Genomic DNA, 15,112 nt, shown 5'->3' on the forward strand with positions numbered 1-15,112 from the left:
ATTCATACTATGTTCACTATTTGAGGAGATGAGAATCATGGCCTCGACATCACTTTGAGGGACAGAATTCAAATTGATATTTTTTTTCTCCCAGTGGTGTTTCTTATTCTTCCCAGCATCTCCAACAGTATGTGGATAAGACAGGAAGCTGGATCAACAGAGTGATCTAAAACATTTACAGATCTAGCACAGAAAAAAAGGCCAGGAAAGGATACATCAAAATATTAGCAGTGCCAAGAACAAAAAAATACAAAATAAAAAGAAAATAAATAAAAATTAAAAAATCTGGGTGGTGCCTGTGGCTCAGTGGGTAGGGTGCCAGCCCCATGGTCTGAGGGTGGCAGGTTCAAATCCGGCACCAGCCAAACTACAACAAAAAATAGCCGGGTGTTGTGGTGGGCACCTGTGGTCCCAGCTGCTCGGGAGGCTGAGACAGGAGAATCACCTAAGCCCAGGAGTTGGAGGTTGCTGTGAGCTGTGTAACTCTACAGCACTCTACTGAGGGTGATAAAGTGAGACTCTCTCTCTACAAATAAAAAACAGAAACAAAAAAAACAAATATTAGCAGTAGTGCATGCTTTCGTTTTCCTTATGCTCTTATTTTCCAAATTTTCAATGAAAATATATCACTTTTTCATTCAAGGGAAAAACCTCTGAGGGAGATAAAGCTTACAGACAGTTCTAACTCCTTTTCTATAGTTTCTTTGAAATATAAATTGCAAAGAGTTATCTAGATAACAAAGGTGGGGGACTTTACTGTGTTCTTTGGTACTTTTTGAATTTTGGACAGTGTAAATACATCAATTGCCCCATGTTACATTTCCAAAATGATCTGCCTTTTTTTTTTTTTCTATGTGACTTAAGCAAAAGCATGCTCTAAGATGTTAAATATACTTTATCCTTGTATGCTTCTCAATCTTTTCCTTTATAAGACCCTGGAATATATGGTTTAAAAGTCTTATCCATTCTTTTTTCATAGCTGAGACCACATTTCATTGCTTTACTCCACATGATTGCTCCATTTGGGAGATCTTTTTTCCTGAAGACCCCATGCCATGAGAAGCACTACTTACAGCACTGCTTGGCACAGTGTCTAACCCATGTAAGTCTCAATGTGCCTAGCTTATCATTGTTACTGGGAGGGCTTCATTTATTTCCATCTGCATGGATTTTGTTTTTTTATTTTTGTGTATCTTAAAATTGTCATGACCCACACATTCAGTACAGTAATACACTGTACAAGTTTGTAGCCTGGGAGCCAGAGGCTCTATCATGCAGCCTGGCTATGCAGTAGGCTATACCATCTAGGTTTGTGTAAGGACACTATGATATTCCAGACAAGATCCCCTAACCAAGTGTTTCTCAGTATCCCTGAGACTATCTTCAGACCGTATATTGTTTAGTACTGTTCTAAGTGCTTTACATCATCAGAATTAAATCCTCCCAAATAGGTACAGATGAGAAAACAAAGGCACAGAGAAGTTAAACATTTGCCCATGGTCACACACTGGTAAGAGGCCTGAGATGGGAAGCCAGGGTCTGCTCTTACCCATGGGCAATACTGCTCCATACCACCTATAACAAGATAGCTTAGAAACATACCAACCTGGCTGGGTGCCAGTGGCTCACACCTATAATCTAAGCACTCTGGACAGCTGAGGTGGGTGGACTGCTTAAGCTCAGGAGTCAGAGACTACTCTGAGTAAGAGCAAGACCTTATCTCTACTAAAAAATAGAAAAACTAGCTGGGCATCATGGTGGGCACCTGTAGTCACAGCTACTGAGGCTGAGGCAGGAGGATCGCTTGAGCCTGAAAGACTTTGGTTGTTGTGAGCTATGATGATGCCGCAGCACTCTACCCAGGGTGACAGAGACTGTTTAAAAAAAAAGAAAGAAAGAAAAAGAAACATGCATTCTGACATTATTTAAAAAAGAATTGTCATTAAAATATTTCTTATCAGGTTTACCAATAAAGTCAAAAGCTTGAAAATGAGTTCCTCGGGAATATTTTCTTCCCAGATGTATTCAACATAGCAAAGTCTACATAGATTCTACTACTTACATATCTGTTCCTTTTGCCTACCCAGCCAGTTTTTAGGCATATGGTGGTGAACAGTAGGTTTCTGGTTTGCATAGCACAGTCTTTCAATGTTTCCCGAAAGAAAAATATGACAGAAATATTCTACTGAGGATCCATTTCCAACTGGTGAAACAACTTCGGTGAGAAAGCTAATGCGAATAAAATGCACATGAAAATACTAAGAGGTGTTAGAAAGTCAGAGAAAAAGATGTTGCTATCAGATGTAAATCATGCCCACATGTAAAATGAAAACATCATCTCAGTTCAGATGGGCATATGAAAGCGTCTGAAAAGGGAGGAATGCTGAAAACAAAATAAAACCTGGCCACTAAATCATATGTAAACATGTGATATTACTCTTTTATCTCCTGCAGAATCACTGAGTCTTGTTGAGGACAAAGTTTTACAAACACTTAGTTGGTTCATTATACAACTAGGCAAAGAGATAACATCCAACCTAATCAGCCTGAGATCTTGGTTTCACATTTTTCTAAAGAATATGCTTAACATTGCTTGTGTCCTCTGCGCTGACCATAACTAATATAAATGGTCTTAATTCTAAATGAAGTCTTGACAAAATTCGAACAAAATTCACCTAAAATGCAGTTAAGAAATATTAAATTTCATTTTTTTAAAAAAGAAGAATCTCAAAGATATTCAGCAGGGGACCATTTAAAAGGTCAGTCATAGGCTCGGCGCCTATAGCTCAACCGGCTAAGGTGCCAGCCACGTACACCTAAGGTGGCAGGTTCGAACCCCCAGCCCGGACCCGCCAAACAACAATGACGGCTGCAACCAAAAAATAGCCGGGCATTGTGGCGGGCGCCTGTGGTCCCAGCTACTTGGGAGGCGGAGGCAGGAGACTCGCTTGAGCCCAGGAGTTGGAGGTTGCTGTGAGCTGTAATGCCACGGCACTCTGCCCAGGGGGACAGCTTGAGGCTCTGTCTCAAAAAAAAAAAAAAAAAAAAGGTCAGTCATAGTAAATGGATAAAATCAGTAAATTTTATATGTAAAATATGCCTCAATGAAGTTGCTTTAAAAAGAGTAAATGGAGATGGAGAATTTCTGGTACTTTCCTCATTTATTGTTCATCAATAATATACTGAAAGCAGAAGGTGACAATGTCCAACACTTAAAGAATCAGACAAGGGAAGGGCATCATATGCCCCAGACAGCCACTGGTTGGCTCCAGTGGATTGTGTCAGAAAAAAGGGTAAACCTGGCTATTCCAGATCTTCTAATTTTTCAGAAGAAGTGTATATATAGATTCTCCTGAATTAAAACACTAGTAAAACTGTGAGCCAGGAGAATGCACTTATACAAATGTACTCCAAGGCCACCATTTTGCAAACTGAGTGGAAGAATACCTTAGATATACTTAACACAAAGTTAAGAATACCTTAGTAAGAAAACTCTGAAGGGCCAAGAAAAGCTTTAGTAAATAAAAAAAAAAAAAAGCACAGCATTTTCCACTTTTTAAAAGTCAAACAATGTGCAAACTTACAACTATTTCAAAGAAAGACAGCAACATGGACCTGAAGTGAGTTTCTGGAACCCAAATGCCCACACTCCAAAGTTACTAACAATTAGAGCCAAGAAAGATTAACTTCCCAGAAGATTTGAGCACTTTGGAGACCAACCACTAAGGACAATGGTTTTCAAAGTCAGTGACTGAGCAAAGTTATTCTTGTAATAAAATAATTTTAATGAAGTATTTGAAATAATTTTAAACATCTGATCAATATGACTATATGCAAATATGAGAGTATGCTGCACTTAACAAAAAAATAAAGCTAAGCATTTAAATATACAAAACAACTTTGGATATAGATCTCTTCTTAAAGTACTCTTAACATAGACATAATTTATAGCATTTTACATAGTAACTTGCTGAAAACAAAATACATGGCCCATTTAAAATTTACTATGGTATATAACATGGCCTCAACAGTCCCAGTGAGAAGTACAGGATGAAGAGTAACATACTTGAGGTGGTTTTTTTCCTCCTCTGAATTCTTTTTTTAAAAAGCACAGCATTTCCTACTTTTTAAAACCTTTTTGAAGGATTTAATTATTTTTTCTGCATGTTATTCGAACTTATTTTTTACCAAGTTTATTCCACACAGGTGGAAATTTTTTTAAAAGAGGGTTTGCTTTGCCTATCAACTTCATCCACAGATGAATATATATAACATGCTTCTCATATTTAAAGCCAAGATCCCCAAGGTGAGATACTGATGTGACCTCTTAAGTACAGAATCCCAAATGGAGTCGTGTTGTTAAAATTTTAATCATCGATTAGGATTTTTAAATGCACCAAGATGCTTAAAACTTACAGTAACTAAAAGATATTATGAGAGAACTACAAGAGCCATCCTTCTTGGGATTTATAACAAAAATAAACAATAACTTCTTCCTTTTGAAATACTGTAATTTGAAAATGTTTGGACCCATGCCTATAGTCCAAGCTACTTGAGAGATTGCTTGAGACCAGGAGTTCGCATAGATGGCCTGGGCAATACAGCAATACTCTATCTGGTACATTTTCCTTTTTGGTTGGCTGTGATTTTTTTCCCCCATCAATGAAACATGTACCAGTCATTCTGGAGTTCTGATCCCACCTCTGCTTGCTGACCACAGGAAGCACATTTCCTGTCTTATGACTCCATTTTCATTTCTCCTCATCAGTTTGAATGCAACACCTCATCATTCCTTCCGATCCTTTCTACCTTTTCCATTTTCCCAATGAGGTATATCAGCAGCTTCAACCGTAAGGTTTCCCTGACATAGATGTTCCATCACTTGGTGATATAAGCCAGAGAATTAGCAACCCCAGGTACAATGTTTCCATTTTTCTCAATATTGGCATTCAGCTGACTAGTCACGACAGGCCCGTCTCTGTGTGTGTCACTTCAACTACAGAAGGTGATTGTCATAGATAGCTAAGCAACTTCTGATACCAGCCCAAAGAACCTAATACTTTGAAAACTGGTCAGTATAAGATGAAATCTATTTTCTTGTATTTTGCAGTGACTCTTCCTTCCTCCTGCATCTCAAAGCAGGCTGCATTAGGGAAAGACACCTCACCTGTTACAATTTGGCAAATAAAGCAGGTGATGACAACAGGGCCTTAACTTGTTGTAATTAAATGAATAGGTAGGTAGATGTCTACTTCTATGCAAACTGTATTTCATAACCGATTTTCAGAAAACAAAGACGAATTCTAGTCTGTAAAAACATGTGGGATGGATAGGTAAGACTTAATAAAAGTTTATGACTGTAAACAATGGTCTTCAATATTGGTAATTATTTTCCAGAAATTAAAATGTCAGGACAGTGCAACAATGCTCCCTATTGTCCTTCTTTGGCAGTAAACAGCAAGGATCTGGATGGACAGTGGAGCAGTCACTTCAGAAGGGCAAGGTATAGAGCTCGAGAATACTTCATCTCCCTTTCCTGTTCCATACAGAATATCAAGTCTCTGAGGCAGATTCTTGTGATTCTTGGACGAAGTACTTGTTTGGTGGTGGTCAGGCTGGATGTTCCAGAAGCAAGATTGTCTTTTAATCCCTAAACCGAATAAAAGCAGAAACAGATTAGAATAATCACTGTACACTTTAAATGTGCGCAGTCTTCTGTATGTCAATAATAAAAACCATAAAAGCCTTGTGTGGTTAAGATCCAAACATACCATGGTTCCAAAATCTTCAGTGGTTTCTTGTCCAGAGAAGCTACTTGAGAATTTGTAAAATTTTAAATACTATGTTAAACAATTCTTTTTTTTGAGAGTCTCATTTTGTCACCCTTGGTAGAGTGCCAACGTGTCATATCTCATAGCAACCTCAAACTCTTGGGCTCAAATGATTCTCTTGCTGAAGTCTCCGGAGTAGCTGGGACTATAGGCACTCACCAAAATGCCCGGCTATTTTTAGAGACTAGGTCTCACTCTGGCTCAGACTGGTCTTGAACCCATAAGCTCAGGCAATCCACCTGCCTTGGCCTCTCAGAGGGCTGGGATTACAGGCTGGAGCCACCACGCCGGGCCCTGTTAAACACTTATCACTTCCATTGCAGCCAGTTATGAGAGCTGTCCCCATTTATCAAATGAGGAAACTGAGTATAGATGAGTTAAGAAATCTGTTCAAAGTCATGTGGCAAAATCAAGCAGGGACTAAATTTTTAATTTGATCTAAAGTGTTTGCCCTTAATCACTGTGCTATATTATCCACCATATAAGGTGTATACCTACATAAACTCATCACCCTGGCTTCCCTTCCAGCCTTACTTCCCACTGCTCCTTTACAAAGCATTTTAACTCTAGCCACACTGTTCCTCTCTCTACCAAGAGGCAGAGTTTAGGCCTCTAGGCCTTTCTAGGCCCAGCTATTCATCTTTTAAGACCCATTTCAAATGGGTCTACCTGTCCCTTCCTCAAAGAATTCTCAGTGTGACAATTACCTTGCATTTTATTATAGTAATCTGTATATGCTCCCACCACCTCATACCCACTGGAGTATATGCTTTCTGAGGACAGTGATTATTGTTACTGTCTCCTATAGGGTTTAGCAGTGTACACAGAACAACACAGATGATCAATAATATTTTCTGATTTGAATGTACTGGTTTAAAATGTGAATTATAAATGTCATTTAAAAATGAAAGAAACTCTTTACTCCTGTATTAAGATAGTTCTCCAGGCTCTGCGCCTGTGGCTCAAGCGGCTAAGGCGCCAGCCACATACACCTAAGGTGGCGGGTTCGAATCCAGCCTGGGCCCGCCAAACAACAATGATGGCTACAACCGAAAAAAAAAAAAAAATAGCCAGGCGTTGTGGCGGGTGCTTGTGGTCTCAGCAACTTGGGAAGCGGAGGCAGGAGACTCGCTTGAGCTCAGGAATTGGAGGTTGCTGTGAGCTGTGCCACGGCACTCTACCCAGGGGGACAGCTTGAGGCTCTGTCTCAAAAATAAAAAAAAAGATAGTTCTCTAAATAGCAATATGTAAATATACTATTAATTTATTTTAACTGGAAGAAAAACACAGAATTCTGAAAAAATACTTTTATAAAAAATGGAATTCTTTATTCTTAAATTCTTTTTACCATCCTTTATTTCAAAAACATCTTGATAGAATTGACATTCTCCTTTATCCACCTAACAGACATACACAAGAAAAAATATTATATTAAATAAATCTTCTGGTTCTGTTACTGTCCTTTTCTGACCATCAAATCTTAAGGATTCCCTCCACTTTCTTGGTTGTTTTAAAGGAAGGGAGGAGAATCCACTAAAGTCTCCAAAATACCATGGTCAAATTCAAAAACAATCAATTTGGCTGGGCGCAGTGGCGCACACCTGTAATCCTCAACTCTGGAAGGCTGAGGAGGGAGGATCGCTTGAGCTCAGGAGTTCCTGACCAGCCTGAGCAAGAGCAAGACCCATCTCTACTAAAAGAGAAAAATTAGCTGGGTGTTGTAGCATATGCTTGTAGTCCCAGCTACTTGGGAGGCTGAAGCAGGAGGACTGTCTGAAACCTAGGAGTTTGAGGCTGCTGTAAGCTAGGGTGATGCTACAGCACTCAAGCCTGGGCAACAGAGTAAGACCCTGTCTCAACAAAACCCCCCAACATGAAAAACTCAGTCAACTTAATTCCATTTATATTCACAGGATGACTTGGGGAGCACTTTATCCAATAGTCAAATAAAATTGTCTTACAAGATACCATCCAGTTTTTGAGAAATATCATAATCATATTTTTATACTCATTTGGTTAAACTTGTTCATGAGTATTCATGTTACAAATTTTAGAAAGTCCATGTATTAGAAGAAAAAAAAGATTGGTTTCAGCTGCACAACTGTTCGGTTACTTACCTCTATCGTAGCAGGTGTAGCTAACCTTTTTTTTTTCCCTGCTGCACATTGAAAAATTAAGAGCTATCTTGGGCCACACAGTAAATATACAAGCACTAACAAAGGCTGATGAGCAAAAACAAGGTGCAAGCATACTTTCTGTGGCATGATAAACAAAAAGTCCTCACAAAACCATCATGTGACCCACAGGCTGCACACTGGAAACCCCTGCCTGTAGAGCCAATCTCTTACTACTTCTACATGGTTCTTGGTAATGAATGCAATCTATATAAGTGTTGGCCCCTGAAACTTCAACTAAGCATGGCAGTGAAGCACTGGAATGTCACTTTTCTCTGCTAGCAGAGGTGGTTTAATTAAGATGCAATCATGACTGTTATAAATTATTACTATCCAAGTATCTCCCTAAGATTTTTGCAGTATGAGCTTAACAGTTCAGGTCTGTGGAAAACTGAATAAAAAGTACACATTAAGAAGAAAGTAAAAGGCTGGGCACAGTGGCTCACACCTGTAATCCTAGCACTCTGGGAGGCCAAGGTGGGTGGATTGCCTGAGTTTACTGGTTCGAGAGCAGCCTGAGCAAGAGTGAGACCCTGTCTCTAAAAACAGCCAGGGGGTGTGGTGTGTGCCTGTAGTCCCAGCTACTTGAGAGGCTGAGGCAAGAGAATCATTTAAGCCCAAGAGTTTTTTTTTTTTGAGACAGAGCCTCAAGCTATCCCCCTGGGTAGAGTGCCATGGCATCACGCTCACAGCAACCTCCAACTCCTGGGCTCAAGCAAGTCTCCTGCCTCAGCCTCCCAAGTAGCTGGGACTACAGGTGCCCGCCACAACGCCTGGCCATTTTTTGGTTGCAGCCATCATTGTTGTTTGGCGGGCCCGGGCTGGGGATTCAAACCCGCCACCTTAGGTGTATGTGGTTGGCGCCTTAGCCGCTTGAGCCACAGGCGCCGAGCCGAGCCCAAGAGTTTGAGGTTGCTGTGAGCTATGACGCCATAGCACTCTACTGAGGGTGGCAAAGTGAAACACTGTCTCAAAATAAATAAATAAAAAGAATAAAGTAAAATGTATAATTGGTAGTGAGCAGCAATTTTGTTATTTATAGGAACTATCTCTTTAAACCTATAGTACATTTAACTAAAGGGAATTTCTTTAGTCATAAATTAGATGTATTAAGCTAAAGCTGAATCTATATATGTATCTTCTCAAGAGTTTGCCTAAAATCAGTAGTTTAGTGTTTTATATAAACCTTTAAACTAAATGAGTAGGTAGGTGAATACTATGTCTTGGCAAGTCCACAGCTATGTAAATATCCAGAGTGTTTATCACTATTATTCACAATGGTCCTAAACTAGAAACAATCCCAATGGCCATTAAAAGTAGAATAGCAGTTTATTCATATTATGAACTTCTACATAGCAGTAACAACTGTGTAACATGACATGGGAGAATATCACAAAAATGCTGAATGAAAAAGAAATACATACTATATAATTCCACCTGTACCGACTCTCAAAACAGGCAAAGTTAGAAAGTCAGGACAATGAGTTACCTTGAGGGAGATGAGAAGTAATCAGAAGGGGATCAAGGTTTTCTGGAGTTCTGGATATGTCCTCTTCTTGAACCAAGTACTGTGTACATAAGTGTGCTCATGCTGTGAAAATTCAGTGAGCTTATAATCTTGTGTACTTTTCATATTGATGTTATACTTCAATAAAAAAAAATTAGACTGCTATGAAAAACCTTGTCTCAGTAGAAAATTAAAATGGAAGCAAGGGGCTGGAGGGAGAAAATAAGGCTAAATTGCTAAACAGAAAAAATAAAATAAAGAGACCTAATCATCTGGATAAGGAACAAAGGGGTCACAGTTCGTGCTTGTCATGTGACAAGCCTGAAGGATCCAAAGGAAAGAGCGTATTACAGCTGCCAGCACAGGGTTGAAAAGGAGGTCATTCCAACAGGATGCAGCAGAAGGCCTGAGGCAATGTTATAAATGAAACAAACCCCAAGGGACATTCAGTAACCCAACAGAAATGTCTTTCATAATTCACAACTTCTAGAAGGTGATAGCATTCTTTTCTCCCAAATAGTGACTGATTTAGAAAGTCAATCTTTTTTGAACCCATATATGAAATATAAAGGCTTTTTTTGCTTTCCTGTACTAATGATTTGGCAAAGACCATAATGTTCATTTGTCATCTCACAGTGACCTGGCCAGAATAACCAGTTACCTCTCAATTATCCATACCAAGAGGGATGGAGAGTACACTGATAACTTATAGTCAGAAAAACCAAACCTGCATTTTCACCATCAGGTTTAATTTTCCTCCATTTCACCACGTTCTTTCCCCCAAAGTTGACTAGAACCGACTCTGGATGCATATCTGTCAATGCCAAACAACAAGGTCCAGAGTTTGTAAGAAGAAAGAAAAAGGCTCTTGTGACAATAAGATCCTATAAACAGAGCATTTTCCCTTGACTTTCTGCATAAAGATATATGTTTCTTAATCTAGATTCTTCACCTGGATGAAAAGAGGGTATACGAAAGATGAAAGAAACACGTCACCTACCAAGTGCACAGCAGAGGTCCTTAAGAAGCTTAATCAAACTTACATGTTAACATACTCTAAAAGTGCCAGGTCAATTAAATTAGCCTTCATTACTTTGTTAATAATTATATCACTAAACTAAGTTTCTTATTTTTATAATGAGACTTTTAAGGAAATCTTTTGTTGTAACATGAAAAAAAAATGAGTATCATGAGTTACCAATTTAAGAGAAATAACATTCATTTTAAGAATGACACAGAGTAACTAGAAATAACAGGAATCCAAATGTGTACCCCCTCAACGTAATAGAGCAGGTTTTGTGAAATATAACCTTTAAAAGCTTTTCTACTTCTTTTTCCACATGTCCTTAAATCGGGTTACTAGACACTGACTATGGGCAAGGAACTGTGCTAGGCAGCATAAGTTACACAGGAGAACTGCACAGTAGTAAACAATGGCTGTCTCTTCCACAAGCAATCTCAGACAAATTACTTAGCTTCTCTGGGCCTCAATTCCCTAATCTGTAAACTAGGGATGGCTATAGCAATTATCTCAGAAGGTTGCTTTGAAGATTGAGTGAAAACAGTGTCTGGCATATAGAATACCCTCTATAAATGCTGGCTCTATTATCATAATGAATTCATTAGTCAGTTGGGAGGCACTAAAGGTTTATAAACAGGAAATAGCATAATCCTCGCTCAGGACCTTTTCTCTCATCCCCCTAGTTAAAACTTGTTAAAATTCCTGCCTGTGTCCTAAAAGTCCTTGTTAAATAATTGGTTAGCCAACTTAAGAGAAATAATTCAGTTGCCACATTTATCTTGTCCCTTCCAGTGAAATTTCTGAATTTAACTGGAGCATTGAATGGCTAAGGCTAAAAAGTAGACTAATGGGCATTTCAAACACAATGGCAGGTGGATGCAGGGTATATCCAAGGACAGCAGGTTTTTCCTTACACTCCTCAAATCAAATAGTGGATGAGCTTGCTGCTTTACAGAACTAACTAAGCTTATCAATACTGTGTCTAAAAACTAAAAATCAATTTCTCAGTCTATTCCCTGAATTGTAAGAACAAAAATATGTCCTTGACTCTTAAATAAGCACAAAAGAGACATTTTTAATAGTGGGAGGAAGTAAGAAGCAGATTTGCTATATTTCTCAGACTCTACCTGAACACAGCAGCTCTTAAGGAATGACTCAAGTCTTTTAAGCTTTAAGATAAAACAAAGACTAGACGTGGAGAATAAGGGGAAAATGAACATCTGACTCCAGAACAAAAAATGAACATCTTCTGAGTTTCAGATGCAAGAATAAATAAAAGTTTCTTGGATGCCTAACTCAGGTTAGCAAGAACACTGAAAATCCATATTCAAAAGACCTGAGCTTCTAGGCCTTAATGGGAACACAGGGCAAAGAAATACTGAGCGTCGACGCTGACTGCCCTCTGCTGGTCAACAGGCAGAACTTCTGAAGCAACAGCTCTCCCACTTTATCACCTTTGCCTCATTTCCCGTTATTTCAGAATACAGACGATCTGCATGTTAACTTCTGCCCTATTTTGTCACTCCCATCTATATTTCAACAGTCTTTTACAGAAGGAAATACAACTATATGATATGGAATCACCACCTTTGGGCTCTAATTCTAGTTTTGTAATTATAAGAACTTTATAGATAATATACTGATTGTAATATGCTAGTATAACAACCCCCATCTTTATGTCAACAGAACACGCGCTCAGATTCCAAACCTCATTGCTCAATCTCCCAGTGAAGTCTCCAGTTGAATATGTTACAGGTATCCTAAATCCAACATATTTTAAACCACTATTCCTTCCCTTCCTCCTTTTTCTTATTTCGAGAAATGTAATAATCATTCACCTCCAATGCTTAAGTCTGGATGTCATCCTCAATCCTTCCTTTCTCTATAGTCCACCTGCCACTTAGCAATTCTACTCCTTAAGAGTTTCCAAATCATCTACTGTCTACATTTTTACTTCTATTATATTCCGCCTAGATTATTTCAACAATCTTCTAAGAAATCTCCCTATTTCCAATGTTAATATTGCTTACACTGCAAAACCCTTCAATGATATACTACCAAACAGAATGTAGGAGTATATAGAAAGTCACATACTGCTGGGCACGGTTATGTCATTACTTACTCACACCTAGAATCTTAGCACTCTGGAAGGCTGAGGTGGGTGCACTGGTTGACCTCAGGAGTTTGACACCAGCCTGATCAAGAGTGAGATCCTGTATCTACTAAAAATTAGCTCAGTATGGTGAGTCCCAGCTATGTGGGAGGCTGAGGCATACTTGAGCCCAAGAGTTTGAGGTTGCCGTGAGCTATGACACCATGGCACTCTACTTAGGGCGACAGAATAAGACTGTCTCAAGAAAAGAAAAAAGGTTATATACCAATGACCAAGTAGGAGTTACTGCAAGAATGTAAGGTTGGTTCAACACATGAAAACCAATCAATGTAACATGCTTTTATTGTATGCTTCTTGATAGAAGCAGAAAAAAGCACTTGAAAAAACCTAATACCTTTTCATGATAAAAAGAACATAGAGGAGAAACCTACTCAACCTTATAGAGAGTATCTATGAGCTAACATCATATTAATGGTAAAAGACTGAAATCCTTCTCCCTTCATTCAGAAATAAAAGATGTCTGTTTCCACCATTTCCATTCAGCTTGTATTGAAAGTTCTAGCTAGGACAATTAGGCAAAAAATTGAAATAACAAGGCAACCAGAAATGAAATACATTAGCAATGCACAATCCAAAATGAAATTAAGAAACCAATGCCACTTACAACAGCATCAAAAGGAATAAAATACATAGGAATTAATTTAACAAAAGAAGTTCAAGATTTGCACACTAAAAACTATAAAACATTGTTGAAACAAATTGAAGAATACCAATGAAAAAATAAATATTCATTAAGTGGAATATTTAATACTGTTGAGATGGCAACACTACTCAAATATGTCTGTATACTGTATTCGATGTGATTCCTAGCAAAATATCAGCTGCCTTTTTGGCTAACATTAATAAGCTGATCCTAAAATATTCATGAAAATGTAAAGGGCTCCTAATACAAAAAACAACCTTGAAAACACAGAACTAAGTTGACTCACACTTTCCCATTTCAAAACTTAATACAAAAGCACAGTAATGAAGACAATGTGGTATAAGATCAAAAGAACAGAATTGAGAGACCTGAAATAAACACAAAGACTCTCAATTGAGTTTTGACAAAGCTACTGAGATCATTCAATGGAAAAAATAATGTTTTCAAAAAATGATGCCAGGACAACTATATACCTCCATGTAAACAAATGAATATGGGCACTTAACTTGTATCATATACAAAAATGAACTCAAAATGGCTTAAAGATGTAAACATAAGAGCTAAACTATAAAGCTTTTAGAGAAAACGTAGGTATAAATCTTTGTGACTTGGGATTAAGTAATGGTTTCTTAGATAATACAACCAAAAACAAGCAACCAAAGAAAAAATAGATAAATTGGACTTATTTCTACAAAACTGATGGACAAATGGCCAATAAGCATATGAAAAGATGCTGATGTCATTAGGGAAGCCACAACGAGATACTACTTCTACTTCGTATTGACTAGAACAGCTATGATTTAAAAAAAAAACAGACACTGAGGCAAGGATGTAAGGAAACTAGAAACCTCATGCACTGTGGGTAGGAAAGTAAAAGGAATTGCTATGGCCAGTTTGGCACTTCCTCAAAAGATCAGTCACAGAGTTACCATACAACTTGACTCAGGCATTCCACGTATATCTCTAGAGATATACCCAAGTGATGCATGTCCACATTCTAGGTATATCTAGAGATATACCCAAGAGATGCATGTCCACGTTAAATAAGAATTTATATATGAATGTTCATAACAAAGTCAAAAAACAAACAAATGTCTGTCAGTTGATGAATGGATAAACAAAATATATAGTCATACATATGGAATGGAATGGAATATTATTCAACTCAAACCAGGAATGAAATGTTGATACTTCCCACAACATAAGATGGACAATGGAAACATTATCCTAAGTGAAAGAAGTCAGATACAAAAGGCCACATATCATATGACTGAATTTATATCGATGCCCAGAATAGGCAAATCCTTAAGGACAGAAAGTAGATTAGTGGTTCCCAGGGGCTGAGAGGAGTGGCTGCTTATGGATAAAGAATTACAGGTTATTTCTTTGTGGGGTGAGGCAAACGTTCTGGGATTTGATGGTGGTGGTGACTGCAGTCTTGTGAAAATATACAAAAAATGATTTAACTGTATATAGTTGGATTTGTATGTAATTCAGATCAATGATTAACAACACAAATATGCTAATAATAAGAATACTATAATGGTTCATATGTGATAACAACACTATAGTAATACCCTTACACTGTAATAAGTTACAGAAACTATATTGTGCTCTTTCTTTTAAGTCATACAAACAGAACATAAAAATAAACTCATACAGAATGTTTAAACAGGAGATAGGAAAAATTTCAAAGAAAGAATATTAAAGATCAACATTCACAGGCTTGGCACCTGTGGCTCAAGCGGCTGAGGCGCCAGCCA

General features: G+C 38.1%; 1 protein-coding gene across 1 annotated transcript in view; it reads right to left on the minus strand.

Annotated features, from left to right (window-relative positions):
- Positions 1–5,209: 5,209 nt before the first annotated feature.
- Positions 5,210–15,112, minus strand: part of TAF4B (TATA-box binding protein associated factor 4b) — a 106,472-nt gene continuing 96,569 nt past the window's right edge. Inside the window, exon 13 of the mRNA XM_012802043.1 lies at positions 5,210–5,650. Within this exon, the coding sequence (XP_012657497.1) occupies positions 5,486–5,650 (165 nt within the window). The 3' untranslated portion in view covers positions 5,210–5,485. The remainder of the gene's footprint in view (positions 5,651–15,112) is intronic.

Source organism: Otolemur garnettii, unplaced genomic scaffold, assembly GCF_000181295.1.
Source record: "Otolemur garnettii isolate 467f Iridium unplaced genomic scaffold, OtoGar3 scaffold00012, whole genome shotgun sequence".
Lineage (NCBI taxonomy): Eukaryota > Metazoa > Chordata > Mammalia > Primates > Galagidae > Otolemur > Otolemur garnettii.